Raw genomic sequence first — 23,193 nt, 5'->3', positions numbered from 1 at the left:
CTCAACAGATGTTGGGCTTTGGGTAATTTTCCATCTCTGACCATTGGTTTCCCCAATACTCACTCCATAGGGTGGGTGGAGAATAAAACAAATACATGCGTTCACCAGCTGGCACATGATGTGAAACTTCACTTATTCCCCAACTAAGCACTGATACCCTGTGTGGCAAGCAGGTGGCAGCCACTTGCGGTATTGTGGGGAGTGGTGAAGGAATGATGGGGATTCTGGATCAAGCAGCTTACAACAGTATACAGGCTGGCTACCCCGAGGGCTAGCAGATCCATGTGGCTCGTGTGGGGGCTTAAGGAGGACAGGAAGATGAGGTGGTCAAAGCTGTCCCAAAGTAAAGGGGGGGTTGCCCAGGAAGGGGACAGAAAGTGCAGAGGAGATGGGGGCCACGCCAGAGCAGAACCAGAGTGAGCAGCTGGAGTGAAGCAGGTGACTGACCAGAGACGTGTGGATGGAGCACCCTGCTAGGTTAGATGCAGACTGTGCAGTGGAAAATGAGGAGGGTAGAAAGGTAACGTGCCGTCTTCCTGCGGGTCTGCTCCATCTTGCTGTTTAAAGGAATGGGATGTAAGTGAAAAGGCCTGGACCTGCAGAGATGCCGCCACAGAAATGTACCAGCACGCTGGTACAATTGTCCTTGCCAGCCAAGTGGTCAGGTTGAAGGTCGAGCATTTGGTTTGGGCTCCAGAGTTGGAGCAGAGGCCCCCTTCCTCCTCTGGGTAGTCTACCTTAAAGGGCTCTGCCTTGTTGTTCCACAGTACTCTACCAAGTCCCCGTCAGCAGCCAGGCACAATGTCCATGAGTGGCCACCCACTGTCTGTGTCTTGGACAAGAGAAGACTCCAGGCAGGGTACTCACACATGCAGTACAGACACGGGTATGCAGTGAGCATGCAATGTTTGGTGAGTGAGTAAGTGCACATGGGTGTGTGCAGGATCCTGAGTCCACTGTCCCGTGGGTGGCCATGCCCCCTGAGAAGAGGGACTCCTTATGCTACCGTCAGTGTTGACTGGGCATTGCAGCAGGGTGGGGCCTCAAAGTTAGGCTGCCCAGTCCAGTCCAGGCCAGTCCCTGTCTCTGTATGTCCCTGGAGCCGCTATATCTGATTGGATACCAGAACTCACAAATGTGTGAGCTGTGGGGTGGGGACCAGGGCAGAAACTTAGAGAAGCTCTGGTATATCACATGTTACCCGGAACAGCTCCTTCAGCTTCTTAGGGAAGAGCCTCAGGCATTCTTCAGCCGATGTGAAGCGGTCATCCAAATTTGTTTTTGAGGCAGTGCGTGACTGCTGTGGGACCGTTTCTAGTCCACTCAGCTTAGTGTCTGAAAGGGCAGCAAGTGGGAGACTTCCATTAGCTCATTGCCCAACCCCGTGTCTGCTTCCCTTCTGAAACCTGTTGGATAAGACTCCATGTGAGTGGATAAGACTGCTGTGAGGATCCCTTCTTTGCCTCCCCCAACATGTCTTAGAAAGGCTCTTATCTCAAAGGGAGCGAGTTTCTACACCAGGAGGACACATGACACTTAGCACCTTGGTGTGTACACCTGTCTCATGATTCTGTCCTTCCCTGGTTCATCTCCTGACTCCCAGGGCCAGAGGAGGACTTCTGCCTCTTTGTTACTCTGTGGAATCATGTCCTAAGGGCAGGGTATGAATTGGTCCCTGCTCATTAATTCAGCAGGTTTTCCTCACCACTGTGTCCTTGCTGGGGGAGCATCACTGATACCATCATGCCAGGGCAACAGCACAGACTTCACAGTCTTGGACTGCAGGGGACTCTGGACAGGGAATCAATCTGCCAGCCCAACACTGGGCAGAGGGGATGGCATAGGGGTAGCACGCAGCACTTGTTTGGTGAGTGATGGCGTGGAACTGTGTGAGTGCTCAGATTCTGAGCTTGCTACATCACCAGCGGACATGCCCCTTGCAAAGAAGCCCCCTTACCTATCCCGTAAGAGTGGCAGAGCAACTCAGGGAGGGGTCCCAGAGTTAGATCCTTCCAACTACATGAAAAACTAGATTTTCATGCCCCCTTCAGTTCGAGGAGGTATATGGGGTGCTAGAGATGGGGCTCACAGGTCCCTGGCTGCTCTAGGCAGCACTCAGGACTGCATGACCAGGACTTCCAGGGCTTGGTGGACAATTAGAGCCTCCTCACTCATCTCATGCTCACCAGGCTGGGGTCATCCTGCTACACACAGTAACAATGGGGTCTTTGGGAGGTGAGCAGGGTGGGGACAGGGATCCATAACTTCCTTTTCCACCTCAAAGTAGGGGTGGTTACTGCTTGGCAGTTGACCCTCCACAATGACCACCTCTCTCTCTCTCTCTCTCTCTCTCTCTCTCTCTCTCTCTCACACACACACACACACACACACACACACACACACACACGAGCATGTGCTTGTGTGTCTGCCTAAGCATGACTTTCCCTTCCTGAAGCTCTGACCCTGTAGGGTGTTAGTAGAGGACATCAGGCTACTCAAAATAGCATGGATAGACCAAGGAAAGGAAAGGCAAGAAGGGAGAGTGGGTACAGCACTCCTCCAGCTCAGGGCTCGGGCAAATGACCTATTCATCATGCCCAGAGAGGGCTGCACCTGCCCAGTGGCTATGCCATAGGGATTCTTTCCTTCAAGGGTGTCAAGGCAGACAGAAGAAGGTGATAGCATTTTAAGCTATCCCTGCTGCCCAGTGCCTCCCCACCCCCACAGGAGTAGGGCCCTGTCTCTTGGTGTGCAGGTAGAGGTGCTGCCTGGGGCACACTCTCCAGAGGCAACAAAGTCACCCCTAAAGGCCAGTGACAGCGAAAGGGACATGTGCCCAGATTTATTGTTCAAAATATTTTCTTTTGGCTCTTTTGGGGAGTCCAACACCCAGATCCCAAGTAAATCACTCACAGAGGCTTATTCTTATTTATGAATTCCTGACTTTATCTTGACCTGTTTCTAGCCAGCTTTTCTTTTTTTAAGATTTTTTTTTATTTATTACACATACAGTGCTCTGCCAGAAGAGAGCACCAGATTAAATTGTAGATGGTTGTGAGCCATCATGTTGTTGCTGGGAACTGAACTCAAGACCTCTGGAGCCATCTCTCCAGTCCCTCTAGCCAGCTTTTCTTAACTAAATCACCCCATCTACCTTTTGCCTCTAGGCTTTTCCTATCCTCTTCTATAAATCTTAAGCTTACTCCATGGCTGGCTGGGTGGCTGGCCCCTGATGTCCTCCTTCCTCATGTCTCCCATTTATCCTCTCTGCCTGCCAGCCCGTTCTACCCTTGCTCCTGCCTCGCCATTGGCCGTTCAGCTCTTTATTAGGACCACCAGGTGTTTTAGACAGGCACAGTAACACAGCTTCACAGAGTTAAACAAACGCAGCATAAACAAAAGTCACACACCTTCCATCATTAAACAAATGTTCCACAGCATAAACAAGAGTCACACACTTTAAAATGATATTCTACTACACAGGGTCACTAGAGCTGCCCAGCCAGTCACCCTGGAGGTTTCTTGTAGCAATGAGCAGTGAGCTCCTGGGGCTCTACCCATGAACGTGGTAGCTGTGCTGGGCACTGGAGGCAAAGAGAAGGTGACAGTCTTGGAACGTTAAAATGGTCAAAGGCCCAGCTTTCCCTGCGCTCTTGAGAGATGATACTGTCTGCCTTCACCTGTCAGAGAGCAGGAGGCACAGGTGACCAAGGAGCTGACTCTGCCCTGTCTTACCGCATGACACAAAACCTCGTTCCCAACTTTTTAAGGACATGCCTGGGTGATCTTGGGTATATCACTAACTCTTCTAGAATGTCTGTGTCCCCACCTGTGAAGAGGGAGGAACGACACTCACCTGTGGGTGGCATTGCTAATTACATACGCCCATCCTTTGGTTTTGTGTGTGAGGGTTTGTTTCCCCCAGTATTGCTGGTTTGAACCCAGGCCTTGTGCGTGCCAGGCCAGAGTGCGTGCATTGAGCTACATCCCCGGCCCTCAGATGACCATTGTTTTATGGAGGAAAGTCTTCAAGGCTGTGAGGTGGGTCTGGGGACCATCTGGGGAAGCACTCTTGGGAACATCTAAGTTTGTGCTCCGCTCACAAAGTTCTCTTAGTGAAATGGCTGAAACACAGATAAGATTTGGCCAAGATGGCTTCCCGCCTCTTGGCTAAAGTCGCTGTGGTGCCATCTGGCCCCATCGTAGCAAGATACACGAGCACCTGCCAGATAGCTACCTTCAAATCCTGAGGTGAAGTCCTGGTAACTCATGCCTTCCTTCTTGTAGCCTATCTTGGAGATCAGCATGTCATACTGGCTGTCATTCATAGGCATCCCGCTTTCCTCCAGGACCTAGCAGGGAGGAGGGCATGAGGGAGAGAGACATTAGGGTGTCTGCCCTGCATCCCACTGCTCCTCCACACACTCCAGCAGTCATTATTACTTGTATGCCCCCCACCCTGCCCAGGGCTGCTGAGGGTGGGGCCAGCCTCCTGTGTCCCCAGACTGAGGCACAGGCCTGTTTGGGGCTTGTGAGTAAACAAAGGACGTGGGCAGTATGACACTCACACACAGTCAGCTCAACTGCCCTTTGCCAAGACCCTGCCAGACAAGGTGCCCAGCTCTCTCCCGTCTCTCTAGCGGCTTCTGGGTCTCATAAGCTAGCTTTTTATTCACATCTATTCCAGGAGTCAAAGGCACAATAAAGGCAGTTATGGAAGGGAAAATAAGATTGTCCCTCAAGTTTCACCATGAAAGCTGTTTGTCTGTCTGCTGGGAGGGCACCCGCAGGCCCCATCTTTCCTCTCCCTGTGTGAGCCCACTCAAAGATGGTTTCTGGACCCTTCACTCCAACACAGACACACCCTCCTGCCCCACCTTTGTATATGCCGTGGGTTGGGGAAACACAACAGCAAATTCGTGTCTCTGTGTAACACTGGGACAGAACTGTCCCAAAGCCACCTTCCTAGGGGACACCGACTGGCTGAGCTGCTGCCAATGGGTGGTCAGAGACAATCCAGAAGCTGTCTGCCTGGAGGGTGCCTCCCACAGAGGAGTGCTGGGGGTCAGTGCAGGGGACAGAAGACACAGTCCTTGTTGATCGATGGCGTTCACGGTCTGAGATTAGAGCCCTGCTCAACAACGGTGGCAGACTCCAGTTTCAGAACAGAATGGTGCAGCTAGCAGGATGGCTGAACTCACTGGGGACAGAGCCACAGGCAGCTCGTTGAAGGCTTGTTGCAGGCCGAGAGTAAGGCTGTAGGGAACGGTGGTGTGTCTGCAGCCCAGCTACCGTGGGACAGTGGATGTGTGACTAGTTGGGGAAACCACTCCTGGTGGCACGTGAGTATCAGCTTTCTTGAAATTCACTCTCAGAAGCTGGGCGGTGGCACACACCTTTAACCCCAGCACTTGGGGGAGACAGAGACAGGTGGATCTCTGTGAGTCCAAGGTCAGCTTGGTCTACAGAGCAAGTTCCAGGACAGGCTCCAAAGCTACACAGAGAAACCCTGCCTTGAAAAATCAGGAAAAAAATTAAGAAATTCACTCCCAGGAAGGTCCAGGGTCACCAGCTGGACACAATGCAATCTGTGCTGTTCTCCCCATGGTGCCCTGCACTGGTCAGTTACAGGGAAAAAGTTCATAGACCAGGTGCCATGGCATAGACATCAGGTTAGCCAGCTGTGTTCCTGGGTGTCTTGCTCTTTCAGGAGCAGCTGACATGGGGCATCAGGAGGAAGCAGGCGCTCTAGGAGGCACTAGCTCCTAGGCTCTGAGGACTGTCATCTGAATGTCCTATATGGCCCACTGAGCCTGCGGCCACTGCCCCTTTAGCTTGCCTTGAGACATGGCACTGCAAAGATGTATCCGGGGAACCTGGTATGGTGCCCCCCTTTTCTCAGGATCACACAGTATGGGGAAGATGTGACATAAACTGATACCGTCACATGGTTCTGGCGTTGCACAAAGCCCAGGGCAGAGGGCCAGTGAAGACGTCTAGAGGACAGGCATGAGCCAGGGCTAGACCCCACCCATCACCCTCACTAGGTGACACTGCTCTCTAGCTGCAAGCCATGCACTGTGCTGAGCCTCCGTGGCACCCTCTATTTCACCCCATCAGCAGTTCAGGGAAAGGACTCTTCAGAACCCTGGGACGAAGACCTGGAAACAGAGGCTACTGACTTGCCCTGGTCACCTGACCTGGGAGTGCAGGGCTGGGGTCAAACCTGGCTCTGACCATAAACCACTTCACATTGCTGGAGTAAGAAACCAGGTTAGGGAAAGAATGGGGAGTTAGTAGACTGTACACACCCAGGGGGAGAGGGAGCTGCCTGTTGTGGAATTCAGAGGTCCTTATACAAATCCTAACTGACCACACAGGGAAGGCTAGCTAGAGTCTTGACAAATGTCATGTGACCCCCACCAAATGGAAGCATGCAGGAGGTCACTAAGGAACATGAACAGGTCATTTTTCACATGTCCTTGTCTTCCCCAGAGACTTCAGAAAGCAGTTTCTCCTCCCTTCCCCAGTGGGCACTGTGTAGAGCTTTCAGTCACTTCCTCCTGACTCAGCTGTAGATGTTGGACCTCTTGCTAGATGTGGCTTTGAGCAAGGACAGGCCACAGGGCTGTCACCCCTCCTTTCTGGCACACGGGAAGAGGATGCAGGGGGTTGTAGTTGAACAGTGGGAAGATAGCTGATACATCCTTCCTGGTTTGTGGGGCCTGGCCTTGATATCATGTGTGCACGAGAGAGAGAGAGTGTGTGTGTGTGTGTGTGTGTGTGTGTGTGTGTGTGTGTGTGTGTGTGTGTGAGACAGTGAACAGGCCATAGTGTGCTGACTGCAGGACTAGGGATTATGCCATTACTGAGGAGAGGGAATGAATTCCAAGGCCTTACTGGGAAGCCCACACCATCTGCACTCTCCTCTGCCTGTGTTCCCAGGCCCAGCTCTGTGGAGGAGCCTTTTGCCTCATTTAAAGCATGGGGTGCAATGACTTGTTTAGGTAGAAGTCTGCTGCCCACACAGAAGCACCCAGAGGCAATGGGTCTCAGGAATGAATAGATGGGTTACTCACTTTGAAAAATAACTTGCTATTTTGAAAACAATCACACATGAATTATTCATTGCCAAGTCCTCCTGCTTAGTCCTTTCATAAAAACATATGCAATGGAGAGGAAGAAAATGTCTGCAGGCAAATGTTTCCCAGCCTGGAGGGTTGTGAAGAACTAGGAACACGTGGAGCCTTACTCAGCCTGTCCATTGGGCTGGGTGTGCAGTTCCCCAGGGGCACAGAGCACCACGTAGCAAGCAGGGCCTCGCTGGCAAGCTGAGAAGCCCTGTACTCCTCTCCTCTGCAATGAACAGCAGCTAATCCAGAAGACTTATCCTCAGCACCTGCCAGCAACTCCCAGGCAGTTGTCCTTAGCCACAGCCTGGTGAACAGACTGAAAACCTTTTATCCAGCCAACTCTGGCTTCTGTGGGAGACACACTCCTGAAGGTCCGCTGAAGAGTGACAAACTAGGATCGAATCTCTTCCTTCCTCTCTCCCTTGGTGTGTGTGTGTGTGTGTGTGTGTGTGTGTGTGTGTGTGTGTGTGTGTGTGTGTTGGTTTTGCTAACAAAGTAGGGTAGACTGGCTAATCAGTGAATCCCAGGGAGTTCCAAGAGTGTGCTGCCCTGTTTCTTCTCTTTCATATGGTCCAGGAATCAAATTCAGTCCTCATGGTTACCACCAGGCAAGGGCCTCATCAACTAAGCTATCTTGCCAGCCCCTGTGCCCTGTCTGGGACAGACTTCATTGTGGAGAGCCTTTCTTGGGCCTACATAACTTATTAAATTGTTGTGGGGCTTTTGGTACTCTGAATGCAGATGCCCAAAGACAGTGGCTGAGGGGACCCAGGCCTTTCTGCTTGGGACAGAATGGACACATCTGCATATGTGGCATGCTTGCTTCACCTCTGTCTGGTGTTTTCTTTTGAAATTACAAATTTACATAGTCCATCTAGAGTAGTCGTTCTTGGCCACGACCACTTTAGGGTCAAATGACACTAACATAGGGGTTGCCTAAGATCATTGAAAAGCACAGATATTTACACTATGATTCATAACAGTAGCAAAATTACAGTTATTAAGTAGTAATGAAATAATTTCATGGTTGGGGTCACCACAACATGAGGAACTGTATTGAGGGGTTATAGAGCTAGGAGGCTGAGAACTGCTGAGCTAGAGGACATTGCATCACTCCACACACAAAGCAGAATCCCAGAAGCCACTGGGGCCCCTGCTGTCTTTTCTGCTGTGCTGTTTGTCTTTATTTACATATATAGTAAACTCACCAAGGCAAGGTTGCAGTTTTTAGCCTCAAACATTCCTGTGCATTCTGTAAATTAAGAGTAGCCTTTCACACTTAGCCAACTGCTCTCCATTCCCATGTGCAGTGTGTGGGGGCTGGAGGCGGGGTGGGGGGTGGTATGTGTGTGAGGCTGATACTGGGAACTATCCTTAAGTCCTTTTTTTTTTTTGCATGTATCTCTGCAGGTTAGAAGAGGGCAACAGATCTTATTACAGATGGTTATGTGGTTGCGGGGAACTGAACTCAGGACCTCTGGATAAGCAGTCAATGCTCTTAACCTCTGAGTCACCTCTCCAGTCCCCAGTTCCTTTTATTTGAGGCAGAGTCTCTCTCTGTGTCTCTGTCTCTATCTTTCTCTGTCAGTTTTTTCAACACAGGGTTTCTCTGTGCATCACTAGCTGTCTTAGAACTCGCTCTGTAGATGAGGCTGGCCTTGAACTCACAGAGATCTGCCTGCCTTGGCCAAGGCAGAAATTATAGGTGGCCATGTCTACACAGCACTAATGTGGGATTTGGGAGAATGTGAACTCCAGTGCTCATGTTTGCATGGCAAGTGCTCTAACCACCAGGCATTTCCTGCTGACACTTCTGCTCTTTATCCCTCATGGGGGACAGCTGAGTCTTCACAGCATCATTGGTTCCTTACGCTGGGGAACTTCCTGCAGCATGGCAGGTGCTGCAGTGAGTCAGCTTAGGTTTGCCTTCCTTTTGTTTTACCTCTAAGCTGAAGAAGTCCATTTGTCTCCATTGTTAAAGAGACGGGACACAAAGTTCCAAGCCGCTGAGGCTCTGATTGTGCCCACTCTCACCATCATCCCTGAGCTCCATCACTCCTGTTCACAGTTGGGTAGCCACTTGGAGCAAGGCTCACACTGCTCACAGTTGGGTAGCCACTTGGAGCAAGGCTCACACTGCTCTTTGATCTGGGTTTTTTAGCACCTTGTCTTTGATTTTGTATTTATCCTACTTCTGAGTTTCTTAAACCCACAAGCTTAGGCCTTCTACCAAAACTGGAATAGTTAGTAGTTTAGTGTGTGTGCGCGCGCACTTAGTTGAAATCAATCCTGATCAGGAATACTTAAAAAATTAGCCATGGTCCTCAAAAACAGTGGAAATAATAATAACAAGGCAAGGAAAGTCTAGAAAATTATCACAGCTCAGAGAACCCTTAGCGGGTAGTTGACTAAGTTTAACATGGTGTCCTCAATGCAGTCTGGATGCAGGACCTTAAGTAGAAAAGTAAGGAACTCTAAAACACCAGAAACTCAGAATGAGTGACCAGTGCGCTCTCATTAAATGATGTACAAAGGGAGAGCTTTGGCCAAGATGAAAAAATGAGTCTGATTTCAAGCAAAGACGGGGAGAAGGAGGAGGGAGAGGTGGAGGAGGATACAGTGACAGACAGACATGCAACTAGTGTAAATATGTATGGACAGGTTAATTACAGCACGAAAGCTAATGTCCCACGGGATTTTAGATTATATGTAAAATTCAAGTATGTGGAAAACAGTATCACAAAATAGATGACAACGTGCTATTGACACAAAACCCACAGTTCTTATCTTAAAGGAATAGGAGTTTATTCTGAGTGACCATGATCCAGCAACTATGACTTAGGCCACCCCAAATCCCATGCTCCTACAGGGAGGCAGTTCATGAAGTTTTCATAATTGCATAGAACAAAGAAAGTTGTAAATCAAGGCAACTTTAAGCTACATTGGTGGGTCCGATGGGGTGGGGTAGGGTGGGGTGGGGTGGGATGGGGAGCCACTCTGCTCACTCAGGACGCTACTCATGACTGAACCTTTGGGTTGGCAGAAGCCAGTCGTTTGCTAGACTAATTGAGTCCATAAGGTTTTAATCTATTTGTCACAAGATGTTAGTTCTACACGGAGGTGGGCAAGGAATGGTTGTTCCAGGGGGCTGTAACCCACCCAAGGTAAGGTCATTAGCACTTGGACTCACAACACTCCAGTCTCTGGAATTCTAATCAGCCAGCCAGTCTCTGCAGACACGGCTTCTTTCCAGGACTTTTGTTCACAGTGCTAAAGCGTCCTGAACTGCTGTGAGGTACAAGCGGTGAGCTGTGGTCTCCAGCACAGCCTTTGCTACAGGAACGGAACCTGGTACAGGGATTACAGTGGACACGGAACAACAGAGGCAGTCGAATAACCTAAAGGCGGGAACAGGCAGGAAAGGAACCACCACGTCCATCCAGGACAGAGAAAAGGGTAAGATGCTCAGCCACACTTTATGAGAAGCGGGTTAAATGTGCCCACAAGAGGTTGCTTGTAGGTGCCCAGTGAGTCTGGAAGTCAAAGGTGAGAAAAACCAGCACCAGGCTAACAGTCACCAAAAGGAACCAGAAGGCAAATGGCATTGAGGCCATGCAGTGTCACTCACTCTGTATCAGAGTCACACAGATACACAAGGAGCTCAGTGTTTTGAAGTCTCTCTAAGTAACAGCCTCAGGGTGAATCACACAACATTAACAGAACATAAAAGAACCTAGCAAACAAGCCCACAGACAGACGTCACACTCTCTTCTCTCATGTCTGTGGGATGAGCAGTCAGGACCTTGGTAAATGTACAGTGCTTCTGAAAACTCATGGAGCGCAACTGACATCCTCAGAAAACTGAGCCTCCTGTCAACTGGCCCCAGATAAGGGTCAGTGGCCAGTGTGCTGCCACTGTACCAGTCTGGGTGTGGCTACCTGCCCTGAGAATCTAACTGTTCTCTGGCCAAGGCTGGAGCTGGAATGCAGAGAAGTAAGTCCAGACTTCTGAGGGCCTTGCAGGGCTTAGGCCAATGAAATGAGGGCAGAGGACCCCAAACAAAGCTGGTGACCCCACTAAGGCATCCTGGATGTCAGGAAGCTTTTGGGACAAGCAGTCCAGTCACTAAGCTAAGCCTATACACCCTCCTTCACCCACCCTCATTCACCCACCCTCCATCATGGGCTTCAGCTGTTCCCCAGGGCATTTCCTGAGCCCCAGTGAGGAGAACCTTTGCTCTAAGTGCTGAATCTGGCTAGGCACCCAGAGGACATCAAGAGTCCCTTCTGCACTGACAGTGGCAGAATGCAACTGTGCAGGATAGTTTCAAGACAGACAGACAGAGAGACAGAAACCCTAAGTAAGACAACAGCACAGTGTTCAAAGCTTTTATCTGCAACTGCTCTAAATGTGAACAAGGCTGAAGATACCAGAAAGAGCTCTTGATTTGGGCCTCTGCTTATGATGCCTGGCCTGGAGGCAGACACTAGGGAACTAGCAGGCACTCAAGTGAGTAGTCTTCTTGGGAACTGTTTCCACTGCTTTCTAGCCTGTCCACACGACCACTACAGCACATTAAATGAGATGCCTTCCGGAGGAACAGCCAAAGCACTGCTGGCTGAAGCGCTCATTGCAGGAATCTTAAGCAATAGTGTAAATGAACTCCTAAAGCCCATGCAGGGCCCTTCAAGTTGAGGCTTTTCTGATACAAATCTCCTGGTTCCATAAGCACCCTGTCTCTCCCAGGTTTCAATGCCAGTGGTTTTTTTTTCCCCTAGAGGAACAAATCCCAAATCTATTACCTAGCATCATGAGGCCCCTTCTCTGGCATGCAGGGGCCCAAGCAGCTCTGTGGTCCTACCCCACAGTTCCCCCAAGTGCATAGAGCCAGGTACACATGGCTAGACCAACAGCACAGCAAGAAATGTTGTTTGAGAGGTTTAAATACCCAAACCAAGCCATATCCATACTGGAAATATTCTTGGAAGGAATTTGCCAAAGCTGATGATCTGGGGCCGTGGGAATCCTCTGAAGCTGCTGAGCGACACCTGGAAATGGAGTGGTTCTGCCAAACAACAAACCACGCCTGCGCTCTTGAGTCTGCACGCTGCCCAGCCTGTGCTCCTCACCTCACAATAGATTAAATAAACTAGTCTTTGGGTGGCACTGCCTGTAAATTCTTTTACTACACACTAGCACCCTTCCCCCCAATGCAGAATAAATGAGCAGCAACAATGAATGAAGTATGTATAGTAGTGGGAGGGGCCACATGGATCCAGTCAGGAAGGAAGCTCCGCAGGGCATGGGCTCCTACCTTCCGGAAGTCCTCCAGGCCGATCTTTGCATCGGGCTGCTTGCTGATGCTAAGAAACTGCTTTTTGAATACCGGGTCCTGCTGCTGAATACACTGCTTGAGTCTGTCGATGACTTCCTCCTTGGTCATTGTTTTGTCCGTCACGGGCTGGGTTCTGAAATCACAAGGAGGCACTGAGCTCTCCGCCAGCTGGCACGGCATGGCCTGCTCACCATGCATCCCATGATAGCAAGGGTGTTTACAGCCCTCATCAAGAGTTATAGCCCCCATCAGAGACTGGCTTCCTTTCCGTGCTCGCTGGCTGCAGAGCCAGAACCGCAGTTCAGCAGCACAGTGTTCACACAGAGGGTCCTGCTGCGTGTGCACAGTGACAAGTCATCAAGGAAGAGCAGTACTGTCTTCACACTGAGGCTCTCAATCAGAGCCTGATGGAAATAGGGTGAGGTTAGACCCATGTGATGGTTAGCGCTGTCAGTTAGACAGGGTTTGGAATCACCTAGAAACAAGACACCAGGAATACCTGGGAGGGACTGTTTGGGGCATGCCCCTCAGGAGTGTGTTGACTATGCTAAATGAGATGGGAAAACCCTCACTACAAGTGAGCAGCACTGTGCTCCTGGCTGGGGGCCCGGACTGCATAAAAAGAAGTGAACACCAGTATCCATTTTTCTCTACTCCCAGACTGTGGCTACAGTGTGACCAGCTATTTCCGGCTCCTGCAGCCACGACCCCACCGCCACAAGGGGCTGCAGGTAAGACTGAAAACAAAATGCTTTCATGAACCAGGGAAACAAAGTCAGGGCATACAGGGAAGCCTCGAGTTAGACAAAGCGTTCTGTAGTAACTATGTGAGTGAAGTCATAGGCCATCTGTGGCCGTGCAGAGAAGTCATGGTTATCCTGAGCTGCCACAGAACTACCGAAGAACCAACATAATTCACCAAGTATATTATGAGAGGGGGTGTGTAGTTGGAAGATAATTCTTTCCCCATCTCCTACAGTCTCCTGAGCCCTTCAGAAAGAATGGGACAGCTTGGGACAGCTATGCAGCGCAAAGTTCCAGTCTTCCCTCTGGGAAAGCCTGCTCTATGAACAACTTACCTGCCATCATTTATTCTCCTGGCTTTAGGGAGACATGTCGCCAGACAGTTAAGTTTTTCTCTTAAAAGGCATTCCCATCACCCCATGCTCAAGAACATTGAAAAAGAGAAATGACAAGATGGCAACTCCCCGGTGTTACCATTCCTGCAGGCTCACGACATGCTGTGAACAAGTAGTTAAAACGGCATCGTTTCCTTAGACTGAACCAATATTTTTTTCAAAATGAAGTGAAAGCCAGCGTATCCATCAGTCTGGTCTCTTTCGTAACTGACAGTTCAGACAGTTCAATCTGGCTAGCGTTTTAACAACTCCACTAGTCACATTGGAAGATGTCAGCTGTGTTAGTGGGTGTGCCTTACAATCAGCGGTAAGCCGTGGCGAAGACTCCAACTCCTGTGAGAGAGGAGGCGTGGATGCCCACAGGGGCAGAGCAGTCAAGCTGTCTGGGAGGCGAGAGCCCTAGACTATTAACACTAGAACAACCTCGGCAAGCTCCCCCAGCTCTGGGACTATCCCGCTCTCATTTCTTTCTTTCTTTTTTTTTTTTTAAAGATTTATTTATCACATACACAGTGTTCTGCCTATATGCCAGAGGAGGGCACCAGATTGAACTGTAGATGGTTGTGAGCCACCATGTGGTTGCTGGGAATTGAACTCAGGACCCCTGGAAGAGCAGTCAGTGCTGTTAACCTCTGAGCCATCTCTCCAGTCTCCCCCCCCCTCCCCCCCGCTCTCATTTCTAAAATCCACAAGTGGGTTCAATTACTGGCAAGAGCCCCACCTGCTCTAACCACGAGCATCTAGTGCACTGTCCTTTCTTAACTGATCACAACTCTGGTGACGCAGAGCAGCTGCGCATACCCGAGGAGCCTCTCCTCCAGCGAGGCGCCGTGGAGCTAGGACGCCCTTCTGTGTTCTGACGTTACCTCTCAGCAAGATCCGGCGGGTCCTGCTCCTCGTTTTGTTCACTTAGCTGATCCTTCAGAACAGAAAACGGAGAGGTGGGAGGTGGGACACTGATACCGATGGACAACAGAAGTTTCTTGTACTGGATCCTTCCTGAGGCTGTGTCTTGAAACTTACTGGAGAGTCTGAAGTTGGAAAATTATCAGAGTATGTCCATTAAAAATAGAAAGGCTAAAATTAAGAGTTTTTTTTAAAAACTGTGTTGGCGGATGTGTATCTGTATATTTATCCGTGCATATATGTGTATTTTTGCACATATATATGTGTCAGCGCATTTCAAGTGCAGGTGCCCAGTGAGGCCAGAGGCATTGGAGCTGTAGTTACATGCGGTTGTGAGCAGCCCGATGTGAATGTTGGGAACTGAACTTGGGTCCTCTGAAAGAGCTGTATGCACCCTTACCCTCTGAGCCATCTCTCCAGCCCAAGGCTAAAAATTAAGAAGCCCAACCTCAAGTATCCAGGAAGATGTGTGACCTCTGCAGGCACTGTGCTCGCACATGCATATATATACACAGAGACACACATGTGCACTTAAAAATAAATCCTTTTTAGAAAATAAAAGAGGAATAGCCAGGGACCCTGCTGGAACCTGTGTCTCCCGCCTCACTGGGGCCTCACAGTGACTACGCAGCTTCTCTATCCATCCTCTTTAGTGGTGTCGGTAAGACTGAATCACCCATGGTAAACTCTCAGTCTGCTGCTCAGTGAGGACTCAACAGATAATGTCTGTTACCGAAATTATCCACGAGTGTCATGGAGCAGGCTGGGGAGAAGCAGGAGGTGAAGGACCTGTGAACTTACTTTACAAAGTGCTCATTCGATAGATATGGGCAGAATATGCGCATGACTTTCTTGAAGTTATTTCTCGCTATGGTCCCTGTGTCTCCAAGGTCATATGACTGCAGCATGCCGTAAAAGGTCTGGAGGTTCTTGGTGATGGCGTCAAGCACCATTTCTTCTACCTAACACAGGAAAAGTAATACATTTACTGCATTGGAAGCCGGGATACAGACACCCTCAGAGCTCATGGGGACAGCATCCACAAGCAGAAGGCTAATGGTACTTACTGAATCCCAAGCCACAGGCAGAGGTGCCTTGGTGTCGGTAGAGGGGGACATTTTTCTCACCTAAACGAATGAGAGAAGCCTTATCAGTACAAGTGCTTCCTGTGCAGCAACAGGAAGCTACAGGCTTGGTTTGAAAGCTGGCTCTGCCTGACTGGTCCAGGCTGGAGCAAAATTTCTGAAAGGGAAACAAACTGGATGCCAAGATGATAACAAAGGAGCATACGCAGTGTCCTTTAAAACTAGGTAGCAGACCTCACTGTGTTAAATGCTAGTGATGGCTTAATGAAAGATGACAGACTGGGACACATTAACACGAACTTATTTGTAGGCAAAGTCGGGTGCAATATATAGAAGCGTATATCCAAACCCATCAAAATGCATATGGTAGATGAACATGCTTTAAACAGCATAATTTAGACTCCAACATAACTGCTGTTGATAAAGAAAGTATGTGTGCCTACATACAAATCATAGGGTTGGGACTGTGTGTGGTGATACATACGATAGGTTTGAGTGTATGTGCACATATATATGACTGGCTTGAGTGTGTGCGCATCTATATGGCTATATGGAAGGTTTGGGTGTGTGTACATGTAGATGATATGTCTGAGTGTGTATATACATACACATGACAGGTTTGAGAATGTGTATACAGACATATGACAGGTGTGTGTGTGTGTATGTGCACATGTGTCACTGTTCGGGATACATCAAGCAACGATTATGTCCCTTGCTGCATGGAGAGGTTGCTTACAGTCTTAGTTTGGTTTGGTTTGGAAATGTGCACAGCTGCTGCACTGCCCAGGGGTAAGAAGCCCTGAGCGCTGTAGACCTGAGCTACACTGGGGTTGGGAAAGGTGCTAAAAAGTACCGCTCACTCTGCAAGCTGGGTTAGGAAGGACCAGGGTGTGGGCAGTGCTTGTGCAAGAGATACTCAGGCAATTACCAAAATGACTGCGACCGATTTGGAACATTTTTTTGGTGTGTATATTGAGTTTCCACAGCAACGCCACAGGCTGCTACTGTCACCAATCTTGCTGTAAAAGACATGTGTCTTCAAGAGGTACACTAGCTGCCCCCAGATGCAGCTCGTGGAGATGGCAGCCACAAACTCAACCCTGACTCAAGCTCCCCACCCCCAGATGACCTCTGTGCTCTGAAAACTCATTTGGTCTTGCTCTCAAGCACCAATGACAAGCTAAATCAAGGTGTACCCATGTACCTGGGCACACAGATCCAATCCCTCCTGACCCATATGGCCAGGTATAGGCATAACCAATGTCTTACTTGTGGGACCACAAAGCCCTCCATCATGTCCCACAGTTTTAATGCTTAAAAAGAAGTGTGTGTGTGTGTGTGTGTGTGTGTGTGTGTGTGTGTGTGTGTGTGTGTGAAGGCATAGACATACCCATACATTTGACCTAGTACATCCCACTTCAGTGTGTGAAGGTCCATGCTTGGTATAGTAATTTCCCTCTATGGTGAAGGCAAATAGCCCAACATTCTGACAATGACACATGCAACTAATCTGACTTGTTTTTTGTTTATTTGTTTGTTTTTCGAGACAGGGTTTCTCTGTATTGTTTTGGAGGCTGTCCTGGAACTGGCTCTGTAGACCAGGCTGGCCTCGAACTCACAGAGATTCACCTGCCTCTGCTTCCCAAGTGCTGGGATTAAAGACGTGCACCACCAACGCCTGGCCTAATCTGACTTTTTAAATGTTCTTAACGATTGCCAGTGCTAATTGCTGCTGCAGAGCTACTTTTAATGAAACTGCTGAGTTTTCAGTCAAAAGCAGCAATGACTGGAAGCTACTGGTAGACACTGGGGGAGATGGTAGCAATCCCTAAAACTGTGTCACATTAGGGCATGAGACCTCTTCCCAAACATGTTTCTGTTGCAGTTGTTTTATTTTATTTTATTTCTGGAGACATGGTGCCATTTTATTATGTAGCCCTGTCTAGTCTGGCACTCTCTTTAGCCCAGGGTAGCCCTGAACTCACAGCACTTCTCCTGCTTCAGTCTGTCAAGTGCTAGGACCACAAGTGTGTGCTGCTGCCACCAGGTGTGACTCCAAAATACTCCTTTGCAAGAGCTGGCTGTAAGTTCAGCCCTGCCCAGCACCTGCCACTTTAGGACAGGTTTTCCAGAAACACCAGATAACATCCTCGATACACTTTAGAAAACAAAAACTTAAACCAAGCAATCTCTCAACTGTAACTTAACGAAACAAGTAGAAATGTCAAGTTGTTAATTTAAGCTTCCTGACTTTGGGAGTGGCCCAGGCAAGAGACCATCACAAACCTACCTTAGGGCTGTCATCCAGCGCCTCCAGTAGGGAGCTGACCTTCACTGCTCCAGTGCCCTCAGGGTCAAACGTCTGCTTCAGTTCGTAGAATTCTGAGTCATTTAACTTTGCAACCATGCAGTTCAGAATGTGTCGCAGTTCTTCCCAAGTCATGTGGCCGTTGGGTGTCTGAGCATCAGGAATTTTTTAAAGAGACTTTTTAAAAGGCAGGAAACACCATGTACAGCCTCAGCAACAGTAGAGCATAGGCTTTGGCCAAAATGAGTCATGACTTAAAACAGCAGTCAACAGCTACTACATACACCACATGTAACAAGAGCAGGGCAGTTGTGGGAGCCACCAAGGTTTTCCAAGGCTCTTTCTACAACAGTTCCTCTCCCAGGAAACAGGTAGGCAGTGGCCTGGAGGAATGGGGTCCTTTTGGAGAGCACAGGCCAACCCCTCCCAAGGGTCTCCACAGCATGAAGAGCCCTCTTCCTCCTTGCCCCACCTGATGGCTCAGAATTTCCCTTCTGTTCCACCATCACTTGCCAATTTCCTCAGAATAGCAATCAGATGTGTTTCCAGTGCCTCCAACCCCATGGATTACACAGACGGGCAGTTGCTGAGGGAGAGATCTCTGCCATGTTGCACAAAGAAAACACTAGAAGCAAGACCTTCTGAAGCAAGCATGTTCCCATGGAACTGAACACTGTCGATAAGTTAACTAAATGTGAACAATTAAGAGCCCCTGTTTTCTGGGAAGGTGGGAATACAGAGCCTCTGACTTGGAGGGGGACATTCTGAGTGTCAGCAGCTGTCATTCATTGCCACCGTGTTGTATAAATGTGGGTTCAGAAGCTGAGAAGAGAGCAGAGTTCTTTTTTTAGTTTATTTTTATATATGTATGTGTTAATGCCTCTGTGTGTATGTGTGCGCGTGCGCATGCATGCATGCATCCGTGTGTGCCTGGTGCCCTTGGAGGCCAGATGAGGGTGTCAGACATCCTGGAAGAGGAGTCTCAGGATGTCGGTGATGGGGACTGAACCTGGGTCCACTGAAGGAGCAGAAAGTGATCTTAAGTGCTGAGCCCCTGAAATTCTTATTTTTGTTTTATTTTCCATGTGCATGTGTGGTGTATGCACACACGAGTCCAGGTATCCCGTGTTACATGTGAAGGCCAGAGACGGTTAAAGGGTGTCCTGGTATCACTTTATTGAGACAGGGTCTCTCTCTGAACCTGGGGCAAGGCTGGCTGCCATAGAGTACCAGCCATCCATCCACTTGCCTTCTTTTCCGTGGCACCAGGTGCCCAGATCATGGCTATGTCTGGCTTTTGCTGGGTACTGGGGATTTGAACTCAAGTCCTCAGGCTTGCATAGCAAGTGTTTGTACTCACATCTCCCAGCTATGAAACATAGGTCCTCTGAGGTAATTAAACTAAATATGCCTGTCTATGGTTTGGTTTAAAATGGTAATCAGTGTTTAAACATCCAAATAGGAATCACTGACAACTTCCTTAATAACTTCTGATGCATGTCCAGTATTGCATGGCCACCATCACGGATACCAGGACATTTGCATCACCCCCAAACCTGTGTCCTGAACAACTGTGTTCCCTCTCACTCCCAGCATCCCCTTTCTTTTCATTCCTAATTGGTATTATATGGACATGTCACAAACTACTTATCTGTGTCTGGGTTATATTCAGTTAGAACGTAACAGTGTCACTTGAAACATTTTATACTTGCGTCTTTTGAGGATATGTTTCTCTTGGCTGACAATCTAGGTATCCATTATCTGATCTTTAAGGAACCCATTACACTGTTCTTCATAGCAGTTGTACCAGTTTTCATTCCCGGCAGCAGCGTGTAGAACTGTAATGCCTTTGCACGCTTGTCCACTCTGTCCCGCTGACTACGCTACCCTCCTGGACAAGTTGTAGCCTCCTGATCACCTTTCCACGCACGGGATATGCTGACTGTGAACTTTCCTACCTCCAGTGGGTCTCCCCAGAGAAGGGCTCAGGCTCTTACCGTGCTGATAATTAACAAGGCCTTCTTCAGGGCTGTGTAGCGCTCCTCCGAGTACCTGAATAACTTCTTGATGATATTTTCCTTGCGAGACTGGTTTCTAGAGTCAACGCTGCAAATTGGAGCAGGAGAAAATCAGGAAGGATATTGCTGCACCCTTGGACTTGTTCTTAGTGCATAAAGCAAGTGCCCTTCAGCTCTCACTGGCTTTGCGGGGCTCTTTTCTTCAAAAAGGGCAGTGTACAGGGGCAGGCCTGGTTGCTCCTAGGTGCAGGAAGACATACGACAGAGACCTGCCCTGAAGGGGACGTGCACAGCCATCCATCAGCTGGCCCATCCTGTTTTGCTCTGCCCCCAGTGCTGAGCAACTCTAGTGAGACATCTTTCATTGATCTCACATAAAGGGCAAGAAGGAAACCAAGGACTGCTGGCCACCTGGACGCTGGGGCAGGCAGTAAGCTGCAGCACATCAGTCCCACAGCTGAGGGCACGGGAAGCCCAGCCTCTGCCCTCCAGTGACGATACCAGGGCCACTTACACCCCAGGACTTCTTGTCTTTTTTCACCTTTGACTTTTTACCCTGAAGCTCCATCAACCATATGAGTGTTCTGGAGGACATGGTCATTCACTTTGAGAGCCAAGGCTCAGAAAGGGAGACCAGACCCCTGTATGGTGCTAAATAAAAATGCCCCCCCCCCGTAGGCTCATATATTTGAGTGTTTGGTCGACAGTTGGTGGAACTGTTTGGGAAGGATTAGGAGGTGTGGTCTTGGAGGAGGTGTGTCCCAGTAGGTGGGTTTTGAGGTTTCAAAAAGCTCATGCCATTCCCAGTTAGTTCTTTCTGCCTCCAACTCGTGGATAAGGATGTGAGCTCTCAGCTACTGCTCCACAACCATGCCTGTCTGTCTGCTGCCATGCTCCCTACCAGGATGGTTATGGACTCTAACCCTCTGCAACTATGAGCCCCAAATAAATGCTTTTTTAAAAATAAGTTGCCTTGGTCATGATGTTTTGTTACAGCAACTGAAAACTTAGATACCTTGTAATAAAATGCACTTATGGGCCTCCCTTTCCTCACTGCTCAATAGATACTTTCTATTCTCACAAGACACGAGCTTGGCAGTGGATGGTTTGTATAGGGGACCATTCTCACACTTGCTGGGGATTTGATAAAATGTCTGTACAGCTCTGCAAGCAACACACCTACTACTCCTTTTTAGAAACATACTCTGGCAGCCAGGCGTTGGTGGCGCACGCCTTTAATCCCAGCACTCGGGAGGCAGAGGCAGGCGGATCTCTGTGAGTTCGAGGCTGGGCTGGACCGACAGCCTCGAAAACAATACAGAGAAACCCTGTCTCGTAAAAACAACAAAAAAAAACAAACAAACAAAAAAAGGAAGACCTCTTACACCTGTTGGCCTCCCTACCAAAGAATTCACTAGACATCATTACCTCCACCATGACAATCAAAAATGTCCTGCGATATTGCCAAGGGCCTCCTGGGAGGCTCACTGCCCCTACTGGAGGACTGCTGCTGTTTTAAAGCTAATGAGAGCCTGCAGCTGAACATGTGGCGCACACCTGTAATCCTACACAGGAACATGATAAGTTCAAGGTCAGCCTAGGCCACACAGTGAGACATTGTCTCTAATTTTTAATAATGCCACAAATAAATGAAACTTTAATTTTATCCTTGATAGCCCTAAACAATGTGCTATCAGACAAGAAAACTGTAGCAAAATGGAATTGCTCAAGACACATGCTCACAGAGTCTCCTCACACATGCTCACAGCACCTCCTCAGTCACATGCTCACAGCACCGCCTCAGACACATGCTCACAGAGCCTCCTCACAGCAGGGCAGGAGGAACTCTGGACACCTGTGAAGCTGATAGCCACAGTGGTCATTAAATATCTCCAAGTTCTCAGGTGTGGCAGACCCCAGTGAAGCAGAGTGAGAACTCTGGTGCATTTTGCTTTGCAGTAAGGCTAAGTACTCGCAATGCACCTGATGAAATTATATATTTGTTTAAAAATCACCAACAAAACAAAAAACCACTTTTCCTATTTCTTCATGGCTTATGCGTGGTAATCAATAAAGATCACACAGAAGGCAAACAAGAGACTCCTCGGAGATAAAGTCTAATTTCTAAAGTGGCATCTCAGTCCTTTATTTATTTTACATTTCTGAGTTGCCACTACAACTTCCAGTTAGAAGTTACAACAGACATCAGCAGGGAACAAACACTGGTGCCTGAGGCAAGAAACTCCCATGACTGCCACCTCGCTAGCAGAGCAACAGGAAGCAGGTTATTTCCCTTTCCATAAAACACAAGGAGTGTGAGTGCTGTGCTGGCACACTGTCTCTGGGGACACACCTGGAGCTGAGGGAGCCCTGTGAGCAGGTGCTGTGTGTGCTGGAGAAGCCTTCGAGCTCTGGGTGTGTGGCTCCCTACTGTTTAAGGAAACTTTAAACAAGGGAAGTGAATGCAAAATTATTTATAAACCCTAAAACACTAGTTAAACGTTGGCAATTAGTCAATGAGGACAGTTAGTCATTGAGTAAATGAAAAAAGCAATCCAATTCACATGTTCTCTAACCCAATGCATATTGTGGTTTGTACACTGGTTTTGAATATACCTGCTTCTTTTCTTCAAGGGGATTGCCTTGCTGACTCCCAACCCCTGTCGCTCATAAAACGCGGTTAAAAACTGCTTCCAATTGACTTTCGTGGTAGTTTTAAGTCCAAATCTGCATGAAACGAAAACAACATTAAACAGTTTGTCCTATAATACCACATGGGTTAGATACTTAATAGTGAGTCGAAACCAGCTGCTATGAGTTTATATGAAGTTTCAAATCTAAGGCAAACAAAGTCATTTTGTAAAATAGCACCACAGATTGATTCTTTCAAAGCAAGGGGAAATCAGAGGATCTTAGCACCCTGTGTCAACTTGTTCTGCCAGTGGAAGGAAGGAACAAAGGGATTTGCTCAAAATTCTGATGTTCATGAAGTAATTTTTTCCAACTCATTACTTGAAAAATTCAATGAACTTGGTCATTGAAGTAGCCATGACCTTATTTTGGGGCCTGTCACTGTTTATTGTACATAGCAGTGTCACTGTTTATTGTACATAGCAGAGAGGACAGTACAGTGGTTCAGGGTAGACCTTTCAGGTTGTGGGAGAGCTCAGTGGTAGGGTATTTAATTAGCATTTGCAAGGCCCTGGATTAAATCCCCAGCCCTGCTAAATACACACACACACACACACACACACACACACACACACAC

The 23,193-nt window shown here is 48.6% G+C and overlaps 1 protein-coding gene across 6 annotated transcripts in view; it reads right to left on the bottom strand.

Moving 5' to 3' along the window:
• The window catches only part of Efcab6 (EF-hand calcium binding domain 6), a 185,239-nt gene that overhangs the window by 58,212 nt on the left and 103,834 nt on the right, over positions 1-23,193 (bottom strand). For 5 of the 6 annotated variants that reach the window (XM_040754059.1, XM_040754061.1, XM_040754060.1 and 2 more), the window contains 9 exons: positions 22,542-22,652; positions 19,905-20,013; positions 17,890-18,057; positions 15,582-15,641; positions 15,316-15,476; positions 14,475-14,639; positions 12,449-12,602; positions 4,238-4,352; positions 1,202-1,335 (listed from right to left, as the gene is read on the bottom strand). In XM_040754059.1, the coding sequence (XP_040609993.1) occupies positions 1,202-1,335; positions 4,238-4,352; positions 12,449-12,602; positions 14,475-14,639; positions 15,316-15,476; positions 15,582-15,641; positions 17,890-18,057; positions 19,905-20,013; positions 22,542-22,652 (1,177 nt within the window). The remainder of the gene's footprint in view (positions 1-1,201; positions 1,336-4,237; positions 4,353-12,448; positions 12,603-14,474; positions 14,640-15,315; positions 15,477-15,581; positions 15,642-17,889; positions 18,058-19,904; positions 20,014-22,541; positions 22,653-23,193) is intronic. The other variant, XM_040754064.1, reaches the window with a different exon arrangement.

Source organism: Mesocricetus auratus, unplaced genomic scaffold (assembly GCF_017639785.1).
Source record: "Mesocricetus auratus isolate SY011 unplaced genomic scaffold, BCM_Maur_2.0 Super-Scaffold_100010, whole genome shotgun sequence".
Taxonomy (NCBI): Eukaryota; Metazoa; Chordata; class Mammalia; order Rodentia; family Cricetidae; genus Mesocricetus; species Mesocricetus auratus.
The sequence above is the reverse complement of the archived record's forward strand: the minus strand, read 5'-3'. Positions and strand labels throughout refer to the sequence as shown.